A 23,103-nucleotide genomic window follows, 5' to 3' on the forward strand; every position below is an offset into this window, starting at 1 on the left:
CACATAAATACGATATAAACAAATATAAATTAATAAATATATAGCACGTTGTTCCCTCACCCGGATCACAATAGGAAACCTACAATCAGATCTCCTAAACATCTATATGCCGCACTCACACATTCTTACAATAAAACATCCTCCACAATCTCCCGCCTTACATTGTTACTTTATCTCAAATCACACGTTGGGAAGATCACGGAGCTTTTATCCCACAACACAATGGGGGAGAGAAGCAAGAAAAACTAAACATTATATCTTTGTCTATTGGTATCTATTTCCATCATCAACAGCAGATCGATGTCCATAGATAAAGGCATAAGCTGCCTGATAGGTAAATGACACAAAATATGTACAAAGTATCAGCTACATACAAATCTGATCACAATATCACCTCGGACAGCACACAGTCCTTTATAGAAGTTAGAAGTAGGAAATTGTCCAATAAAGTCATTTGACATGTTTACTAACATCTACATATCTGCATCTACATGCATTTCTTGTTTTGGATAAAATGTCACTTCTCCTGCAGTGAGATAGTCTCGCGGTCCCACTACTGCTTTATTTTTCTCTGTTCTTGTTATTTTGAATTACCTTTTTATTCACAATAAAATATATTGAGGAGAAAAAAAAGGCCTGCATTCTTGCTTATAAGAAAAAACTGACCTGATGGAAGACTGATGGAAGGGGCGGGGTCACAGCCATTCAATGATCTGCAGAGAATTTAATTTACTTAGACACATTGTTAAAATGTTTCCGATTTCTATTTACAAATAAGAGACTGAAATGAAACAACTGTGTTTATTGATTCGTTGTATATATATTTATCTGGCAGTGTCATGATTACTACAGATTTCTACCAGCCCTTTCACTTTTTGTTTATTTTAGGATGTAGGGGGGAATCCGTAACGGCTACATGTCATGTCTGAAAGATGAAACATTAATTATCGGTCAGTTCCCCGATCATATACAGATCTGATAATGAAACATGTAATACTTTATTTCCCATCATATAGAAAGGTAGAGATCTATGAGAGGAGTCATCTCACTATCATGTTCTGTATGTAGCAGTGGAAGGGGGGGGGGGGGGGGGTTCTGCATTCTGAGATCATATGGAAATGCTTTACACTATTCAATAATCTTCCAATTTTATTTCTGTTTATTCCGTACTAATCAATTAATCTGCCTGAAAATAAAGTGTTACAGATATTTATTGGATACATATCTCATCTGATTATCTCAGTTCTCAGTGTGGGATTTGGTGTTATAATGGGACTGGTTATTTGTCTGTAACGTTTTTCACAATTCAAGCGGGAAGATTTGAAAATGGCTAATTCAGATCTGAGCCAATCAGAACTGTGAGCGGTTTCATTATCAGCCTTCATTGGTCAGCGATGTCTTTATGAGGAATCCAAAGAATTGTATTCGGAGATTTTTCTCCATTTTCAGCCCAGAAAAGATTTGTTCCATAGACTTTTTATAGATCTCTATAACAAACTATCTCTATAACAGAGCAAATTCTGTATTCTGATGTGCAAAATCAAACCTTAAAACAGAACAATAATATTTCTACATATATATTTCCTGGAAGTGAAGGGACAGTCCCGGAAAGAGTGATATTTTCTATGAATAATTTTCAGTGTCGGATTAGCCGATCTGAGATGATTGAGCAGATACAATGTTTCACTTTTCTTGCTTCTATCCTCCATTGTGTTGTGGAATAAAAGCTCCTTTTCAAAAAAGTTTTTTTTCAGCAAAAACATGCCCCCCTTCTCCTGGGCACCCAGTTCTTCCATGACATATTTGGGCATTCAACTCACCTCCCAGTCCTGGGCAGCACCCTCAAATCTTCAGAAGTATGAGATGAACCCCAAAAACTTGGAAAGGTGGATCTCACACGTACCAACACAGACTATCCCCCAATTTAACTGATCCCCAAAGGTTTTTGATTAAATAGCGGAATAGAAAATATAATCCAAAAAAGTGTATGTATCTCACATGTACACAACCACACTAGGCCCCAATTACTATTGTTTGTACCCCTAAAAGGCTGGATGAGGAGTAGGGGGAGTATGGAACAGGCAGCACCCTCAAATCTTCAGAAGTATGAGATGAACCCCAAAAACTTGGAAAGGTGGATCTCACACGTACCAACACAGACTATCCCTCAATTTAACTGATCCCAAAAGGTTTTTGATTAAATAGCGGAATAGAAAATATGATCCAAAAAAGTGTATGTATCTCACACGTACACAACCACACTAGGCCCCAATTACTATTGTTTGTACCCCTAAAAGGCTGGATGAGGAGTAGGGGGAGTATGGAACAGGCAGCACCCTCAAATCTTCAGAAGTATGAGATGGACCCCAAAAACTTGGAAAGGTGGATCTCACACGTACCAAAACAGACTATCCCCCAATTTAACTGATCTCCAAAGGTTTTTGATTAAATAGCGGAATAGAAAATATGATCCAAAAAAGTGTATGTATCTCACACGTACACAACCACACTAGGCCCCAATTACTATTGTTTGTACCCCTAAAACGCTGGATGAGGAGTAGGGGGAGTATGGAACAGGCAGCACCCTCAAATCTTCAGAAGTATGAGATGAACCCCAAAAACTTGGAAAGGTGGATCTCACACGTACCAACACAGACTATCCACCAATTTAGGGGAAAAATATATAATAGACAGATAGAGGGAGAGCCGAGACTCAGGAGGATTAGCACAATGTATTTTGGGGTGTCATTTTTGCTATGTGCATACTATGTGTTTGAAATATCTTATAAATCAGGGGTCTTCAAACTATGGCCATCCAGTTGTTTAGGAACTACAATTCCCATCATGCCTAGTCATGTCTGTGAATATCAGAGTTTTACAATGCTTCATGGGACATGTAGTTCCGCAACAGCTGGAGGGCCATCGTTTGAGGATCCCTGTTATAAATGAACAACTTTGTGTAAAAAAAATGCACTTTAATTTTCTTTTCATATTTTCCAAAAACTTGAAAAGAAATTACATGTTCAAAAGACTCATTATGCTTAACAGAATATACGTTTGGGTGTTTACTTTGCTAAATGGGGTAATTTTGTGGGCGTTTCATTTGCACTGGTGCTCAAGGGCCTTCTTTTTTTTTTAAACATAAATTTTTATTGAAAGTTTTTCAGATAATACAGTAATAACAAAGTATTGGGTAAGGCCGTGATTACATAAACAGAAGCATTAACATCAGCTTCAAATGTGCAAATACAGGAAAAATTGTCAATGAGCAAAAAAAGGCATGTTGAGAGCCCCTAACATAGGGAACCCCCAACCATAATTGCATTATAGGCATACCAGTAAGAGTAGTACCTCAATAAACCATGGGCGAGGGCGGACCTAGAACCCGAACGGAGTGGGAAGATGAAAAGAGGAGTACCTGTCCCCCCCAATGGGAACACACTGTGAACAGGTAGTCCCCAGCGTCGCTTACTGGACAAAGCGGGCTGCCACTACCCGCCCCCTCACTCCGGGGTCCAGGCCGCCAGCGTGTGGTGAGCCCATTACAAAGCAAATGGTGAGCACCATTTACTACTAGCAGACAATTGGAAACCTCAAAACATGCCAGACTTGTTGATTACAATGAGAATCGCCATCGCAGCCTGGAGGGAACTACATAAACACACAAATGTAGGAGATGCCCATTGTAAACAAAGACTACCTATCCGACTACTAGACATCTTGATCCCATGTCTATCTACCCTAAAATGGAAGGACAGTGACATCCACTGGATTGACGACCTCTTTAGCGACATCGACTGAAACCATTTACTTCCCTCACTCAACAATACCAAATCCCTCGTTCGGAACTATAGACTTACACTCGTATCTCCACGTTCCTGACTAAAAACCCACCAGCACCCATCACTATTCCATACCCAGTATACCAGTTCCTCACAACCCCTCCTGGGTCGATAAAAGGCATCACCTTCTTCTATAACATATTCCATGCCAAAAAAAAAAACTTTTCAAAAATGAAATCCCATGATTAAGTGGGAGGGCGACCTCCAACGACCTTTCTCACCACAACAGTGGACCCACACCTTCCGGCACTCGTACGGGGTGTCGAAATGCACCAACCACTGGGAACTGTCGTAGAAAATTCTCTCCCGCTGGTACCTTACACCATATAGGCTGTCTCAATTCTACCCAGCACACTCCCCGCTCTGCTGGCGAGAGTGTGGCCAGGTTGGCAACTTATACCACATCTTGTGGACATGTAAAAACCTTACAAGCTTCTGGAACCAGGTCTTTGGCCTCATCTCCTCTGTAACACAATCGCCCATTAAGCTAAATCCGGCTTTGGCACTCAATACCCTGGCCATCGATCTGCTTCCTAGTAAGGTCAGATGGGTTGTTTCACACATTTTGCTGGCCGCTAGGGCCACCATTACTAGGAGATGGAAAAAAAAAAGAAGCACCAAACCTATTGGAGGTTGTAGCCTCAGTGACACTCACGTTTGAATTTAAGAAATCACTAGCATTACAGTGCCATTCTCTTAGGACACATACCAAACACTGGGAACCATGGATCACTTGGAATGATAAATGAGTGTTAATTGTTTCTGACTATATCTCTCGAATAACAATACCTTGTATTACTTGTTGTTTATGTAAATTTATTTTTTCTGTTGTGTCTTTTGACACCTTGAATGCATTTCTTGTATCTGCTGTTTAAAACCAATAAAAATCTGTTTGGGAAAAAAAAAAAGAAGTAAGTGTCGGCCATAAAAGGCCCCAAAAATTAGCCCACATGGGTTTAACTGACAGCAAAGAACTTAGTATTTGATGGCTAGAGGTACAGTAGGCATTCACAGTATACAGAAGTAAGTGTCGGCCTGTATAGGCTCCAAAAAAATTAGCTCACATGGTTTGAACTGACAGCAAATAACTTAGTATTTGATGGCTAGAGGTACAGTAGGCATGCACAGTATACAGAAGTAAGTGTTGGCCTGTATAGGCTCCAAAAATTAGCTCACATGGGTTTAACTGACAGACCATTGTTAGACCATGTGTCTGTGGTCAGATGTATCTTGGCACCAACACTGTGTGCCAGAGATATATTCACTTGCCGCTGAACATGGCCATACAGCTCTGGAATGCCCTTTTGCGAGAAATATTTCCTGCTTGGGACCTCCCATTGTGTTGTTCCAATGGCCACAAATTTACAAAAGGCCTCCGAGTCCCACAGTTGATATGGCAGTAGTTTGCGGGCTATCAGTTCCGACAAGCCAGCAGTCAAACGTTGGGCAAGAGGGTTATCCGGCATCATTATTTATTTCCGCTCCAACATTTGGACCACAGAAGCCTGCCTTTTTCCAGAACAACGTGATGACGGCATCATGGAAGGGGGAGTGGAGGGCAAATGTGAGGAGAGATGAGAAGGAGAAGGGGCTGGACGATGAGAGCCTGGAGTGTTGCTTTGTGGGTTCTGATGGTGTTGCTCCCACTGGGCTCGGTTATGGGAGTTCAGGTGCCTTCTTAAGGCGGTGGTCCCTAGGTGAGTGTTGGGCTTACCGCGACTTATGCATGGACTGCAAAGGCTGCAGATGACAACACTGTTGTCAGCAACGGACACATTAAAAAAAACCCACACTGCGGAGCCATGTGCCGGCGTCCTGCTAATGCCAGATGTGACTGTACATGGTTGATGGCTCACTCCTGATACATTTGCAGTCTGCTTTCTACCTCTTGTGCAATGCAAATTCTGCCTGCCTCTCCTCCCTATCTGCCGGCCCGTCTCCCCCTCTGAACTCCCTTCCTCTTTCTCTCTTGTGGACTCCCACGTGATGTCCATAGGCTCGTCATCATCCACGTCACCTTCCCCACTACTAACATTCAAGATCTCTGAGTAGGCAGCAACAGCGGGGACCAACCTCCTTGGGCTGATCTGGGTACTGTCGTCAGACTGCTGAGTGGCGGCTGTTGCTACCTCCTCTTCCTGATCCAATGCCAACAATGGCTGTGCATCGCAAACGTCTTGTGATGGATTGGAAAATAATTCCAGTGACTCAAATGGAGGGTATGTGGTGGTGGTGTCTTTGGGGGTGCACACAGCAGAGCGTGAAGAGGGTGCAGATAGAGAGGATGAGGAGGGTGCAGAAGAGGAAGGCTGAGTGACCCACTCAACCAAGTCTGGTGCGTCCTTTGCCGTAATTGCACGCGCCTTTTGAAACTTCACAGTTAGGCTCCGGCCTATTGCTCCTGCCCTACCACTACCACCCCTGCATACGTCTCTGTCTCTTCCTCTGCCTGTCATGTTTTTTAATTACCGTGTGACAAAAGTCTCTAGAGAATTGCATTATATCTGGAAAAAGGTAGATAACACCCCACTTCAATATGTGGTATTGGGGTATCTATCACACCAGTTCTACAAATAATTGGCCAGTAACTGTTGTCACTTTGTGTAGCACAGTCAACACAGCAAGAGAGGACAATTTTTTGCAGGACTAAAGTACACTCTTAGAAAAGTATACTGTTAAAAAACACCCCACTTCAATATGTGGTATTGTGGGGCCACTGGTCTATCACACCAGTTGTTGAAAAAAATGGCCAGGGAGTTTATCGCTGTGTGTATCAGACTTAACTCAGCAAAAGAGGCAATATTGTTTCAGGACACAAATGCACTTGTAAAAGTATACTCAGATAACACCCCACTTCAATATGTGGTATTGGGGGGCCACTGGTCTATCACACCAGTTCTACAAATAATTGGCTAGGGAGTTTGTCACTGTGTGTAGTATTGCTGCAGCAATGCTCAGTCAGCACACCTGTCACAATGCTGCACAGTGCACAATACTACTACTAATCCACTATAATATGCTTTCTACAAAGTATATTATACTGTAGATTAACCCCCTCCCCCACCCCCTTTTTAGTGCACTGCACAGCAATACCAAAAAAATTGCAGCCCTTTAAATGACTGTTGTGGACATTAACAGAGCAATTTGTGTCACTGCTGACGATCTCTAACTGCCCCTACAGCACAGACTGGATACTTGCCCCCAATACTAAAGAGACTGTAATAGACCCTATACCGACATTGCAGCACTTTAAATGACTTTTGTGGACATTAACAGAGCGATTTGTGTCACTGCAGATGACGATCTCTAACTGCCCCTACAGCACAGACTGGATAACATGTCCCTATACTGAAGAAAGACTGGACCTATACCGATATACCAGCCCTGAAAAGGACTATTGTGGACATTAACATAGCAATTTGTGTGACTGCAGCCAATCTCTAACTACCCCTAAAGCAACCCCTGGATACCTGTCCCTAACCTGAAAAGAGACTGTAGAAGGCCTATACGGAAATACCAGCCCTGAAAAGGACTTTTGTGGATCTTCACAGTGCTATATGTGTCTAGCAAACTCTCACTGATGAGCACAGCAGACCTCTCCCTACACTGGCAAAAAGAGGAACGTGAAATGGCCGCCAGGTCAGGTCTATTTATAGGGTAGGGGGACTGTCCATGTGCTGAAATGTTTCAATTGGCTGTCCTGTTCCACCTGACGGCTGTGTCTTGGGTCAAAGTTCTCCCCAATGTAAACTAATATGGCCGTCGCAAACTACGCCATGTGTTTGCAAATTTGTCGGGTAGCAACCAAGCAAAATTTGCCGTGAACCGACCGCCGGGCGAACCGCAAGGCCATCTCTATTAAGTGGTTAATGTTAGCAGCAATATACTGTTTGAACCAATAATGTGTTAGTTTATAGACAATATTTGAGCAGCAAACACCACTTGTTGAAGATTTCATTGCTTGGTGGGTGAACCTTCTCGAAAGGGGCAAACTTGATCTTTGGACACATTTGTGTGTGTGTGTGTGTGTGGGGGGGGGGGGGGGGTGATTTTTGTATAATTTTCAGGTCATTAATCTCTTTTCTTGTGCTTTTCAGGGGTTTTATTGCTCTAGTTGACTAAATTCAAATGTCCATATTTACTCTGTAACACTTAAAACCCTAACTAAAAAAAAAACAAAAAAAAAAACAAAAAACATAAATTATAATACATTTAAAAAAGAGCACTTTTTATTTTTTTATTTTCCCAGCCTTGTTCCCAGAGACTTTAATGACGTTCGTTGTTCAGCTCCGAAGTTATGTGATGTTCGGAAGTTATGGAACGATGGGGGGGTCCAGGATTGGAGATTATATGTAACTTCACCAATAAATGAGCTAAACATTTCAGTGAAACAATTTTCTACTTCTAACTTATATAAAGGACTGTTATCCGAGGTGATATTATTGTAATCAGATTTGTATGTAGCTGATACTTTGTACATATTTTTGTCATTTACATATCAGGCAGCTCATTGATTTAGCTATGTACAATGATCTGTTGCTTATTCATTAAATAGATACAGATAGACAAAGATTTGACTGGGCTGACCGAGTAGATACAATGTTTCGTTTTTCTTGCTTCTATTCCCCATCGTGTTGCGAGTTAAAAGCTCCACGATCTTCCCAAATACAAAGTAACAAATTTATGGCGGGAGATTGTTGAGAATCTGTTATTGTAACAATGTTTGAGTGAGGCATAAAAGTTTAGTAACCTCTGCCACCTTGTGGTCATTCCAGGTACAACACCTCGGTGTGTGCAGTACAAGGAGATGAATAGGAAATGGCTAGAAAGTGGAGATGATCTCCGCAAAAAAATATAGAATATATAGAAATAAATTATTATGACTATTATATATTTATTGAAGCCTCACAAACATGTCACCCACATCTCTGTACAAAGAGCCGGACATACGCAGCATTTATTCCTATTCTTAAATAAGGATATATTTTATTAATGTGATAAATTGTATTATTACTGTCAGATGAAGTGCACTCTAAAGGCAAACACTTTGTCTTCTTATCGCACTCAGACTTGTAATACAGGTGAATAGTAATGAGGGGAAATGTGATCACAGGACATCATTCTCTCATCTCTTTTACTTCCAATCTTTTCTATGCTGATCGTCTACTCACCGCTAAACTCCTCCAACCAAAACCATGCACACCTACATAGAGCTCCAATGTCAGAACACATTGTACTCCATATTTCCAGAAATTATTTCCCCAATTTGCTATTAATAGACCACGCCTATGATGGCTCCTAGTTGCTATATTTAAATCTCCCACCATAATTCTACTGGCCGTTAGGAAGATTCAGCCGCATTATACCGCTAAAGCCGACATTGTAGAAGTTCTATTCATAGATCTGTTCATCTTCCTCCAAAATGACGTCACTTGTGTCGGTTTTCAGCTTTCAAATATTTTCTCCAAAGCGGTAAAATCCTCGAATATTACTGCCACAAGCCCGCCAAGTAAACCCAATCATTTTTTTTTTTTTTTTTTTTTTTTAATTACCAAACCCAACGGATCTTCTCAGAGTCACCCACTTCTATCTAAGAAGGAGCCGGACATACATGTGTGGGAGATCTGATTGTATAATTAGACACCGAAAATTGTGATCCGGGTGGGGGGACAATGTGCTATAATGACACCTGTCCGTCCTAACAGCAATTAAGTTTTTTTTTTTATATGATTTTAAAGTCTAATATAACACATTGAATTGATGTGAGTTTAGATAAGCAGGTGATCTCCTTGGTGTCCATTGCCCTCCATCCTTTAGATTAGACACATTGTTGGGATATGGGACCCATAATCCAATGATAAGGTGCAGAGAACCGTTTGATGGATCAGTAGATGACAACGGGGTGACATAGTCGGAGCTCAGCACTAACTGCAATACATTTTGCTGTTTTTAAACATATTTGTGATGATCTAATAGAGACAACATTGATTGATTTTCCTTCCACCTATTCTGGAGCTGTTGTAGGGTCAGGAAAATTCGCATTACCCTAATTCTATTTTTCACATTATATGGGGGAGGGGGTGGGACTACAACAATAAATAGAAGACTTTACTTGCACAAGTAATAGAAATGAAGGAAACAGTGAAATGTACAGAAATCCTCTCTTCATCCATTCCCTGTTCATATTTGGCGCTATTCTTCCTTTACTGCGGTTTCCTCGTTCTTCCTTGGAGATTACACAGAAAACATTCATCTGTCACACATCATAACAATTTCATATTTATACAATATTACTGTAAAAAAAAAAAAAAAAAAAAAGGCCTGCATTCTTGCTTATAAGAAAAAGCTGACCTGATGGAAGACTGATGGAAGGGGCGGGGTCACAGCCATTCAATACTCTGCAGAGAATTTCACTTACTTAGACACATTGTTAACATTTTTCTGATATCTAGTTACAAAAACTGTGTTTATTGATTATTTGTATATATTTATCTGGCAGTGTTGTGATTACTACAGATTTTTACCAGCCCTTTCACTTTTCCTTTATTTTAGGATGTAGGGGGGAAATCCGTAACGGCTACATGTCATGTCTGAAAAATGAAACATTAATTATCGGCCAGTTCCCCGATCATATACAGATCTGATAATGAAACATGTAATACTTTATTTCCAATCACATAGAAAGGTAGAGATCTATGAGAGAAGTAATCTCACTATCATGTTCTGTATGTAGCAGTGTGTGTGTGTGTGGGGGGGGGGGGGGGGGGGGTAGGGATTCTGCATTTTGAACATATGGAAATGTTTTACATTATTCAATAATCTTTCATTTCTATTTCTGTTTATTCCATATTAATCGAATCTGCCTGAAAATAAAGTGTTAAAGATATTTATCGGATAAATATCTCCTCTGATGATCTCAGTGTGGGATTTGGTGTTATAATGGGGTTGATTATTTCTCTGTAACGTTTTCACAATTCAGGCGGGAAATTTGAAAATAGCTATTTCAGATCTGAGCCAATCAGAACTGTGAGCGGTTTCATTATCAGTCTTATTTAGGCAGCGATGTCTTTATGAGGAATCCAAAGAATTTTATTAGGAGATTTATCTCCGTTTTCAGCCTAGAAAATATTTGTTCCGTAGACTTCTCATAGTTCTCTATAACAAACATCCAATAACAGAGCAACTTCTGTATTCTGATGTGCAAAATCAAACCTTAAAACAGAACAATAATATTTCTACATATATATTTCCTGGAATTGAAGGGACTGTCCGGGAAAGAGTGATATTTTCTATGAATAATTGTCAGTGTCGGATTAGCCGATCTGAGATGACTGAGCAGATATAATGTTTCACTTTTCTTGCTTCTATCCCCCATTGTGTTGCGGAATAAAAGCTTCATGATCTTCCCAGATAAAGGAACAATGTAAGGCGGGAGATTGCGGAGAATCTCTCATTGTAACAATGCAGCAGAGGTGATTAGAGCAGTTGGGTGTGTGCAGTACAAGGCGAGGAATAGGAAATGTATACAGCCAGAAAGGGGAGACGATCTCCGCAATAAAGAAGGATGAGATTAGAAGGTTTTATTCATTCCCCTTCCAGTCTGACCGACCTACTTCTCATCTCAAGATTATTAATGATGCCATTTTAAATTATCCGAAGAGCTAAAACTTGTAAAAGTAATAAATTGTACGATACATAAAAATTGTATGACAGCTCGGTTGTGTAGTATGTGGGTGGCTCTTAGAAGAGCCTTTGTGTGTTGTTGGGGTGATGGATGGGGGAGGGGTATTACTTGGCGCTGGTGTACTTGGTGACGGCCTTGGTGCCCTCGGAGACGGCGTGCTTGGCCAGCTCTCCGGGCAGGAGGAGGCGGACAGCGGTCTGTATCTCCCGGGAGGTGATGGTGGAGCGCTTGTTGTAATGAGCCAGGCGGGAAGCTTCGCCGGCGATGCGCTCGAAGATGTCATTGACGAAGGAGTTCATGATGCTCATGGCCTTGGAGGAGATGCCGGTGTCGGGGTGGACCTGCTTGAGCACCTTGTAGACGTAGATGGCATAACTCTCCTTCCTGCTCTTCCTCCGCTTCTTGCCGTCCTTCTTCTGGCTCTTGGTCACGGCTTTCTTGGAGCCCTTCTTGGGCGCCGGGGCGGACTTGGCTGGTTCAGGCATGATAAGGGATAAGAATGTTTTCTCCGCTCTGAGAAGATAAAGTGTACTGGCGCTGCCCTCATGTGCTGCTTATATAGGCTGTCCTATGCAAATGAGCTGCCTTCCTCCTCACTCTTCTATTGAAAGACATGGTCATGTGATGGGGAGTGACGTCATGCTTTCCTTCCTCGTTTACCGATTGGTCTAGATGCAAACCTAGAGAGCATTGGCTGGCTTCAAACGTGGCCAATCATAGAGCGAGACGTCATATCATTCAAAGTATAACAGGAAAGGGAGCGGCTGCAGCCATTCATATCTCTTTGAGAACTCCAATATCACAGAGACATGTCTGGCCGCGGTAAACAAGGAGGAAAGGTTCGGGCTAAGGCCAAGACCCGATCATCCCGGGCTGGTCTGCAGTTCCCAGTCGGTCGTGTTCACCGTCTGCTCAGGAAGGGTAACTATGCCGAGCGGGTTGGGGCCGGAGCTTCCGTTTATCTGGCCGCCGTCCTCGAGTATCTCACCGCTGAGATCCTCGAGCTGGCCGGTAACGCCGCCCGCGACAACAAGAAGACCCGCATCATCCCCCGACACCTCCAGCTGGCAGTCCGCAACGACGAGGAGCTCAACAAGCTGCTCGGGGGCGTCACCATCGCCCAGGGAGGAGTCCTACCCAACATCCAGGCCGTGCTGCTGCCCAAGAAGACCGAGAGCCACAAGGCCGCCAAGACCAAGTAATCACCACCGGTTCATCCACGTCACCCAACACAACGGCTCTTTTCAGAGCCACCCACCCATCCATACATAGAGCTGCATACATCTACATTGTTATTCGGAGATCTAATTGTAACAATGAAAGATTGCATTTATTTTCCAGGTAGGAAATAAAATACTTACTATGACTAGAAGGTGTGATTCCCCATGGGGGGGAACAATGTCTTAGGATGACACGTGGCAGTAATAAGAAATGATGATAGATGTTTATATTGGAACGCTTTCAGTGTCCCTTTTTATAGAGCAATGTCCTCTCATTACAGGGACTCCTCTTCATTCTCCTCCATCCTTTACTTTAAATCATTCTAGAAATAACAATCCCCCCCCCCCCCCTCCTTCACTCTCACCGCAACACAAATATACATTGTCATGTCATCTCTCATGGAATCTCACAGTTCTGATTGCTGCAATCTTCATGTTTCCCGCCACAATTCTCTTTACACTTCCCATCTACCATCACGATAATACAGCAGCTTCTATTGTGGAACATTCATCAACGGTCCCTTTATTTCACAACGATAATCCATACATTGATAAACGTCCGTTTTGTTGTTTGATACTTCAGAGTCCGCCCTGCTGTAGAGATGATTAGAAAGTCACTGAACACGTGACCTCTACTCTGAGAAAGGAGAGGGAGCGCACACTTTCTTTGTACTCATAGGAAAGACATTAGTGGCTGGCTGTGGGATCTCCCACAACTCTGATTGGCCAATATTTCAAATTTCACCCGCCTGAATTGTGTAAATCGTTACACAAAAATCCATTTCTTTTATACCGCCAAATCCGACCCTGAATACTGAGATCAACTTTGATTGGAAAAACATCAACACTTTAATTTCAATCAGATTAGAGAGGGGTGACCGGATTATTACTGACCAAAAAATGTCCTTTATTGCAAGTGCTCGGAATCCACCGCTATACACAGAACACGACAGTCACATGACTTCTACCTTTCTTTATGATGAGAAAATAGAGTAATGATCATCTAGAAATGTCACTGAGCGATATTTATTGTCCCCTTATCACACCCCGAATTTTTCTATAAAGAAATGTGAGGTGACTGGAAATAATGCCTAAGAAAGGGGTTTATCGGTGTCTCAACAAGCTAGCTGAAAAATAATAAAGTGATCTAACGATATTGTAAGCGGAGAGAATATAAACACTAGATCGCTTCGATCTGTTGTATTCCAAGTAAAATAAAGTTGTACAATCGGATTAATATGTGTTTAGCTAAAAAGCTTTCATTCCGACGTGATAAAAGTTGATCTAAGAGAAATAAATGGTTACAGCTCTTTGTAGGAGAAGGTGGGTGGCCCTGAGAAGGACCTTTGTTAAGGTGAAGTGGGTCGGTGGATGTTGGGGTTTAGCCTCCGAATCCGTAGAGAGTGCGGCCCTGGCGTTTGAGCGCATAGACGACATCCATGGCGGTGACGGTCTTCCTCTTGGCGTGCTCGGTGTAGGTGACGGCATCGCGGATGACATTCTCTAGGAAGACTTTAAGCACTCCGCGGGTCTCCTCATAGATGAGACCGGAGATGCGCTTGACACCCCCTCTGCGGGCCAAACGTCGGATGGCGGGTTTGGTGATGCCCTGGATGTTGTCCCGGAGCACCTTCCTGTGGCGCTTAGCGCCTCCTTTCCCCAGACCCTTTCCTCCTTTACCGCGACCAGACATCTCCAAGCTCTTCGTGTATCAGACGAATGTGAAGTAAAAGCACCCAGCCTCGCTTTATATGCAGCATATGCGGACCTGATGGAGAATAAGGGGGAGGGGTTGGAGGAGGGCGCGTCCAGACGTCACAATAAGTCCGCCTCTCTGTGCTCTCAATCATCCAATCCTCAGCAGTTCCGTGATTTGAATTTCCCGCTCGATGATGCTCTTTGTTCAATAGAAAGAACAACATTTCACTCCTTTTGGGTGACCATTGGATGTTACCTGATCATCATTACTGGTGAGGTCATGTCTCTGACGTCACCCAGGATCCTCCAAATAAATGTCCTCACTACATACTCAGACATCGGAATATTCACATTCAGTGAATAAAATATAATAGTATCCTAATATAAAAAAAGAATATATAAAATAATATATTATGAAGTACATAGAAATCGCAAAAATACCATAAAATGCAGCATTTGTAACACCCCCACCCCACCCAAAACGAGACATAATACCTCCCAGCTTTTAGTAGAGTGCAGATCTCCTAGATAAATGACCCCAACCGGAAAAAAGAAAGAAGAATACCAGAGATGTGAGCGCACTCAAATGTCCATACAACTGCCCTCCCCCTTTTTTTTCCATCAATATGGAAACTAAAATTCTTCTAGCCACCCCAACATTTAGACAATAGTCTTATGAAGAATTATCAGTTTTCCAATATTTTCTAGAAATCCATTTCCTTCCCAATAATTATCACAATCGTTTAGCCGACTTTTTATTACATATTTTGACCAGAGAAGACTTCATAGACCATTAACGCTTCCTGCATATAAAGTTCTCCCCTCAATCCATCCTCCTGTTTATAACAGATGTTCTAACACCTTCCACTGGTGACCTTCCTATCCAGATTACTATATAAAGTCCCCACAATGAACGCTCGGCTCTGGGTTCCTTCAGGTCATACACTGCACGGATAGATTGTGACATCTAGAACCCTTTGCTGATCTCTCACAAGTCATGTTCCCCCAGAGTCCTGGAACAGATGAGATGTCACACAATGTATTATGTCTCCAGAATCCCGGATCTCTCATCATCTTCTATTAGAATGGGATAGGACCCTGCACAGCTGCTGCACATAACCAGAGGGGTACAAACCAATTCCATCCCTCAGTGCTCATACACCAACCAATCTCACCACATCATTGCACTGTATCAGTTAATGTGTTATTCTGCAGCAATACACCCTGGATCAAACATGCCCCATTCTCAGCAATCAGATCTTTTAGCCTACTTGTTTAATTAGAAGTGTACCACTGTATAGACAAATTGATCATTCATTACAGATCGATCTTAGATCCACATAAGATGACAGACAGACAGACAGACAGACAGACAGACAGACAGACAGACAGACAGACAGACAGACAGACAGACAGACAGACAGACAGACAGACAGACAGACAGACAGACAGACAGACAGACCGACCGACCGACCGACCGACCGACCGACCGACCGACCGAAAATCTATCTATCTATGTGTGAAAGGTGCAGTAGCGGCACACCTATTATAATTATTACACAGGGATTTGATTGAAAGGGGAATTCAGCAATAGGTGTTAGGATTTAATACTGATCCACATGGGACATCTAGAAATAATGATCGCACCGAGCGATCCCTCATCTGCCGACTTCTAAAGGTTTTATCTGACACAAAAAAAACATGCAAAATAATCCGATAAATTTTGCAGTCTGGATGCCATTTCCTCAGATCTTCAGCTATGAATTGTAATTCTGTTATCAAACTGCACACACTAATCCGTTTTATTCTGTTCCTATGGATTCGGAAAGGAAGCCATGAAATTACATTGTATCTCTTCACAGATCCCCGCACGGAAGTCATTCCTCTTTTTACCAGCAGGTGTCAGTGTTTCTCCTCCATAGAGAATACATTGGAGCAGTTTAGTTCAATTTCATTCAAATGGATCTGATAGAAAACTTCCTGAGCGCTGATCCATCTGGAAACAATGACACCGACTGATCCCAGATCTGCCCGGAGCAGGGAGGGCAATGCTGGGGGGACGATTCATTGTCTGCTCAGAGATCTGTCCCTCCATGTTAGTACAGAATTGTGCTGGATGGAATAAGCTGTGCAAGTCAACTTTCTACTTGTTATTCACTAAGAACGGAATAATCAGATCAGTGAGATCGGAGGAGGATTTTCTGTCATCTCATTTACTGTATTATGGAGAAAAACTGTCCAATCTCAGATCTTCTAATTCTTACACCGATTAGGAATCTCCGATCTTTTTTTATTTTATATCATATTTCTGATGAATATTTTCTCATTTGGCAGGAAGGAAAACTGATAGAAAGGATCCTCAGCCATTCAATACTCCGAAGAGAATTTCATTTACTTTGTAACTAGAAACCAGCAACATGTTTACAATGTTTCTAAGAGGGGACAGATCTGCTTCTTCAGACATGAAATATTTGTGTTATTGATTCATTGTACATATCTGGCAGTGCCATGATTTCTACCAGTCATTTCACTTTTTTCTTATTCTAGTTTTAATATGAGGAAATCTATAACTGCTACATGTCTGATAGAGGTCAGTTCCATGATCCTACACAGATCTGATAATGAAACATGGAATCCTTTATTTCCCATCATATAGAAAGGTAGAGATCTACCGCCAGTCCATTCTCACAGTCTATGATTCCTAAATCTATAAAGATATGTCTGATGAATGTTTTCTCTTTTTGAGAATAGAGATCGCTTGTATGATGTAAAGTAACTCCCCTCCCCCATCCCACACAAAGATGGTGACTCTACTTACAAAGATAACGTACAGATTTTGGCGGGCATTTTAAAAATGCCGCTTTTTTTAAGAAAACCAATCATTGAAAGGCGTGTGAGTTACTTGTCCAATCGGAAGGCAGTGCTGTGTATAAATGGCTCCGCAGAGCGGCAATGCCTCACATTCACTGTTCCAGCAGAGAGTTTAGTAAAGATGGCGAGAACCAAGCAGACCGCCCGGAAGTCCACCGGAGGGAAAGCTCCCCGCAAGCAGCTGGCCACCAAAGCCGCCCGCAAGAGCGCCCCGGCCACCGGCGGAGTCAAGAAGCCTCACCGCTACAGGCCCGGCACCGTGGCTCTCCGAGAGATCCGCCGCTACCAGAAATCCACCGAGCTGCTCATCCGCAAGCTGCCCTTCCAGCGCCTCGTCCGAGAGATCGCCCAGGACTTCAAGACCGACCTGCGCTTCCAGAGCTCCGCCGTCATGGCTCTGCAAGAGGCTTCAGAGGCTTATCTCGTCGGACTCTTCGAGGACACCAACCTCTGCGCCATCCACGCCAAGAGAGTCACCATCATGCCCAAAGACATACAGCTGGCACGCCGCATCCGCGGAGAGAGGGCATAGAAGGGGAGGGCACCACCACTCCTACTACTACTCCCATCATCCCAACACAAAGGCTCTTTTCAGAGCCACCACATCCTCCTATATACAGAGCTCTATATATATATACTACCTCATCACACCGACTACATGCTGGAAAATACCGGCTACTACATTCCTATACATTCCCCGGGATCACCTTCACCACATCTTTCTTTTCTCTCCCTTCTCTGCGCTCCGAAGCTCAGTGTGGAAGTAAAGCTCACCTCTAATATAATTACACAGAAAACATTCCCATTTCTCATCTAGAAGGGACATCCTTTCTCTTGCCGATTTATTGTAATAAATACAATGGAACTCATCTGTAACACAATTCACACTTCCTCTATATCTTCCCTAATAGATACAATGTTACAATATTTAACGGTAAAACACACTTTCCTAGGAACAGATTAAACAATCTTTGTCTCTTTGGTTCCCATTCTCTCAGGAGACACATAGTTGCATTTTCTAGAAACGTAATAATTTCTTATTTCAAACAATGGAATCGATCTCGAGTCATTAGGAATCGTGCTTAGAGAGCTGATGACCAATCAGCCCATTTAATTTGTGGGGGGAGGGGGGTAAACCTTACACAGTCCACATGGAGATGTCACTATGGGGATCAGGAGGGATTTTTCCTCTATCTCCCCTCCCCCCATACTAGAACTGTGTCATCACAGGAGATCACACACGGACACATTACAGGGAAGAATACATCCGGGATTGGAGAGGAAAACAATTCATCTGTATGGAGATTCATTTTCCTGCCCATCCCTCACTCAGCACTATTGTGTACGGATATGAGGATAGGGGGGGGGGGGGGGATTACGAGCAGTAGTTTCTCTTTACTTATTATCGCACGACGCCCATGTTGGGGTTCCACTGTTACTGCAAATATTTTAAACCATTAAAATATTGGCAGGCAATTGAATATAAATTATATATATCAGCCAATAGGAGCTTTTAGGTAATCATACAGATTTATCTTCTCAAAAAGTTATAACATTCTCAACACAGGAGACTTCCTAATCATTGTAAGATGAGCGGAGGATGAGATCTCCCGATCATTAGAATGATTCTCCTTTAAACTTTTACATTCTAAAACAAGTGAATGATCTAGAAGAGGAAATATTGATCAGCGCCCATCTCTGATGTCTGTGTGCTATTAGATGTGTAGAAGAGATGCGGAGCACTGTGTGCCGTGGGTGTAGGTAGGTATGTGTGGCTCTGTTAGGAGGAGGTGGGTGTAGGTAGGTATGTGTGGCTCTGTTAGGAGGAGGTGGGTGTAGGTATGTGTGGCTCTGTTAGGAGGAGGTGGGTGTAGGTAGGTAGGTGTGGCTCTGTTAGGAGGAGGTGGGTGTAGGTAGGTATGTGTGGCTCTGTTAGGAGGAGGTGGGTGTAGGTAGGTATGTGTGGCTCTGTTAGGATGATGTGGGTGTAGGTAGGTATGTGTGGCTCTGTTAGGAGGAGGTGGGTGTAGGTAGGTATGTGTGGCTCAGTTAGGAGGAGGTGGGTGTAGGTAGGTATGTGTGGCTCAGTTAGGAGGAGGTGAGTGTAGGTAGGTATGTGTGGCTCAGTTAGGAGGAGGTGGGTGTAGGTAGGTATGTGTGGCTCTGTTAGGAGGAGGTGGGTGTAGGCAGGTATGTGTAGCTCTGTTAGGAGGAGGTGGGTGTAGGTAGGTATGTGTGGCTCTGTTAGGATGAGGTGAGTGTAGGTAGGTATGTGTAGCTCTGTTAGGATGATGTGGGTGTAGGTAGGTATGTGTGGCTCTGTTAGGATGAGGTGAGTGTAGGTAGGTATGTGTGGCTCTGTTAGGAGGAGGTGGGTGTAGGTAGGTATGTGTGGCTCAGTTAGGAGGAGGTGGGTGTAGGTAGGTATGTGTGGCTCTGTTAGGAGGAGGTGAGTGTAGGTAGGTATGTGTGGCTGTTAGGAGGAGGTGGGTGTAGGTAGGTAGGTGTGGCTCTGTTAGGAGGAGGTGGGTGTAGGTAGGTAGGTGTGGCTCTGTTAGGAGGAGGTGGGTGTAGGTAGGTATGTGTGGCTCTGTTAGGAGGAGGTGGGTGTAGGTAGGTATGTGTGGCTCAGTTAGGAGGAGGTGGGTGTAGGTAGGTATGTGTGGCTCTGTTAGGAGGAGGTGAGTGTAGGTAGGTATGTGTGGCTGTTAGGAGGAGGTGGGTGTAGGTAGGTATGTGTGGCTCTGTTAGGAGGAGGTGGGTGTAGGTAGGTAGGTGTGGCTCTGTTAGGAGGAGGTGGGTGTAGGTAGGTATGTGTGGCTCTGTTAGGATGAGGTGAGTGTAGGTAGGTATGTGTAGCTCTGTTAGGATGATGTGGGTGTAGGTAGGTATGTGTGGCTCTGTTAGGATGAGGTGAGTGTAGGTAGGTATGTGTGGCTCTGTTAGGAGGAGGTGGGTGTAGGTAGGTATGTGTGGCTCAGTTAGGAGGAGGTGGGTGTAGGTAGGTATGTGTGGCTCTGTTAGGAGGAGGTGAGTGTAGGTAGGTATGTGTGGCTCAGTTAGGAGGAGGTGGGTGTAGGTAGGTATGTGTGGCTCTGTTAGGATGATGTGGGTGTAGGTAGGTATGTGTGGCTGTTAGGAGGAGGTGGGTGTAGGTAGGTATGTGTGGCTCTGTTAGGAGGAGGTGGGTGTAGGTAGGTAGGTGTGGCTCTGTTAGGAGGAGGTGGGTGTAGGTAGGTATGTGTGGCTCTGTTAGGAGGAGGTGGGTGTAGGTAGGTATGTGTGGCTCAGTTAGGAGGAGGTGAGTGTAGGTAGGTATGTGTAGCTCTGTTAGGAGGAGGTGGGTGGCTCTGAGAAGAGCCTTTGGGGGGTGTAGATGAAGGAGGCCTCCGGCTGCTTGGATTTATTTCTTCTTCGGAGCGGCCTTCTTGGGCTTGGCTGCTGCCTTGGGTTTGGCCGCCTTCTTAGCCGGACTCTTGGCGGCTTTTTTGGGCTTGGGTGCAGCTTTGGGCTTCTTGGGGCTCTTTGTCACCTTCTTGGCAGCTGCAGCCTTTGCCGGTTTCTTGGGGCTCTTGGCCGACTTCTTGGGGGATTTTACTGCCTTCTTGGGGGACTTGGCCGCCGGTTTCTTAGGGGACTTGGCTGGCTTTTTGGCCGCAGCTGATGGCTTCTTTTTGGGGGCTTTCTTGGCCTTGTCGCCCTCTTGCTGCTTCTTGTTGATCTTGAAGGATCCGGAGGCTCCATGTCCTTTCACCTGGACGAGGCTCCCCTTAGTCACCAGCGCCCTGATGGCGACCTTGAGGCGGTTGTTGTTCTTCTCCACATCGTATCCTGAGGCGGCCAGGAGCTTCTTGAGGGCGGCCAGGGAGACCCCGCTGCGCTCCTTGGAAGCGGCCACGGCTGTGACGATGAGATCGGACACGCTGGGACCGGACGGCTTCTTGCTGCCTTTCTTCCCTCCTCCGGCTGCCGCCTTCTTAGTCGCCTTCTTCTTGGCGGCGGGCTCCGCTGGAGGAGCGGCGGCTGGGGCGCTCTCAGTCTCAGACATGATTCTAGAAAGTCTATTGGACAGATAAACTTCCCCACTCACCTCTTCTGGGATTATATAGTTAAACGTCCTGCACTGCTATTGGTCGGTACACAACAATCCTCCTGCTCTGCTATTGGTTACACATCAGACACGCCCACTCAGTATCATGGAGTAGTTGGAGAATCTTCTCTCTCTTGTTGTGTTTCCCCAGTAGATAGAAAACCGACTTTTATGTGAAATAGAACGCTGTCCGATCTTCATCGGGGACCCGATCTGCTCACTGGACTGTCACTTATCGGGGGTCACTTACAGCTGCCAGGAGCTGCTGAGGAGGCTGAACACAGAGGCTGCAAACACCTCCATCCTCCTGAGTGTGTGTCCCATTCTTCCTTCTATCTTCTTTTCTACACAAATTCTACACAGAAAACAATCTTCTCACATCTCCCTCTAGAATGATCTTCACATTAGATGAGTAAAGAGTGACCACCAGGAAACATTTCCCTCTAATACAGAACTCTGCTCATTTATAGCTGAGTAGAAGGAGCCTGGAAGAAAAACATCAGCCGGTGACATGAGATCCTTGTGTGATGTGATGGGAGAGATTGTTATACATACAAATGTCTCAGCTGATTACACAATGTCATGTTTAATATACAATGTATCATTATCTGCTCACCATGATAAACATGTTTTTATACAAATACTCTGAGTATGTTTATTGTCACATATTGCTGCAAATCTATACTGGCGGCTACTCAGGTATAATGTCATATAGAGGTAAAGAAGTCACTCTGGAAGACCTCCCCTCTATTAAAATGTAATCTGCCCCCCTCCATTCCAAGCACCGCTCTTCTAGTGTTAATCAATTCCGGCTAATCCGGAAAATATACAGCGCCAAGAAAAAAGCTTTCCATGATCCTAATCACATCAAAAGTCCATTTATCTCATAATTCAACAAATTTCCAAATTTACAGTGAAAGGAGGAAAATAGTCAAATACGATATATTTATCGAAGCATCACAAACGTGTCACCCACATCTCTGTACAAAGAGCCGGACATACGCAGTTTTTATTCCTATTCTTCAAAAAGGATATATTTTATCAATGTGATAAATTGTATTATTACTGTCAGATGAAGTGCACTCTAAAGGCAAACACTTTGTCTTCTTATCGCACTCAGACTTGTAATGCAGGTGAATAGTAATGAGGGGAAATGTGATCACAGGACATCATTCTCTCATCTCTTTTCATTCCAATCTTTCTATGCTGATCGTCTACGCACCGCTAAACTCATCCAACCAAAACCATGCACACCTACATAGAGCTCCAATGTCAGAACACATTGTACTCCATATTTCCAGAAATTATTTTCCCTCTTGGCTATTAATAGACCACGTCTATGATGGCTCCTAGTTGCTATATTTAAATCTCCCGCCATAATTCTACTGGCCGTTAGGAAGATTCAGCCGCATTATACCGCTAAATCCGACATTGTAGAAGTTCTATTCATAAATCTGTTCATCTTCCTCCAAATGACATCACTTGTGTCGGTTTTCAGCTTCCAAATATTTCCTCCAAAGCGGTAAAATCCTCGAAGATTCCTTCCACAAGCCCGCCAAGTAAACCCAATCAATTATTTTCTATTACCAAACCCAATGGATCTTCTCAGAGCCACCCACTTCTATCTAAGAAGGAGCCGGACATGCATGTTTGGGAGATCTGATTGTATAATTAGACACCGAAGATTGTGATCCGGGT

General features: G+C 43.6%; 4 protein-coding genes across 4 annotated transcripts; 1 reads left to right on the forward strand and 3 right to left on the reverse strand.

Moving 5' to 3' along the window:
- Window positions 1-11,630: 11,630 nt before the first annotated feature.
- On the reverse strand, window positions 11,631-12,011 carry LOC309543877 (histone H2B 1.1; the record flags this gene model as incomplete). Its single annotated transcript, XM_082276295.1, has 1 exon — window positions 11,631-12,011. The coding sequence occupies one exon, from the start codon at window positions 12,009-12,011 to the stop codon at window positions 11,631-11,633; it is 381 nt and encodes a 126-aa protein (XP_082132421.1).
- A 2,116-nt stretch (window positions 12,012-14,127) lies between these two features.
- LOC309543881 (histone H4) lies at window positions 14,128-14,439 on the reverse strand (the record flags this gene model as incomplete). Its single annotated transcript, XM_082276298.1, has 1 exon — window positions 14,128-14,439. The coding sequence occupies one exon, from the start codon at window positions 14,437-14,439 to the stop codon at window positions 14,128-14,130; it is 312 nt and encodes a 103-aa protein (XP_082132424.1).
- Window positions 14,440-17,436: 2,997 nt separating this feature from the next.
- Window positions 17,437-17,847, forward strand: LOC309543885 (histone H3.2; the record flags this gene model as incomplete). Its single annotated transcript, XM_082276301.1, has 1 exon — window positions 17,437-17,847. One exon carries the CDS (start codon window positions 17,437-17,439, stop codon window positions 17,845-17,847), a length of 411 nt encoding a protein of 136 aa, XP_082132427.1.
- A 2,871-nt stretch (window positions 17,848-20,718) lies between these two features.
- Window positions 20,719-21,363, reverse strand: LOC309543883 (histone H1B-like; the record flags this gene model as incomplete). The annotated part of the gene is made up of 1 exon (XM_082276299.1): window positions 20,719-21,363. One exon carries the CDS (start codon window positions 21,361-21,363, stop codon window positions 20,719-20,721), a length of 645 nt encoding a protein of 214 aa, XP_082132425.1.
- Window positions 21,364-23,103: the final 1,740 nt, after the last annotated feature.

Source organism: Pelophylax lessonae, assembly GCF_965119305.1.
Source record: "Pelophylax lessonae genome assembly, contig: HAP1_SCAFFOLD_465, whole genome shotgun sequence".
Lineage (NCBI taxonomy): Eukaryota > Metazoa > Chordata > Amphibia > Anura > Ranidae > Pelophylax > Pelophylax lessonae.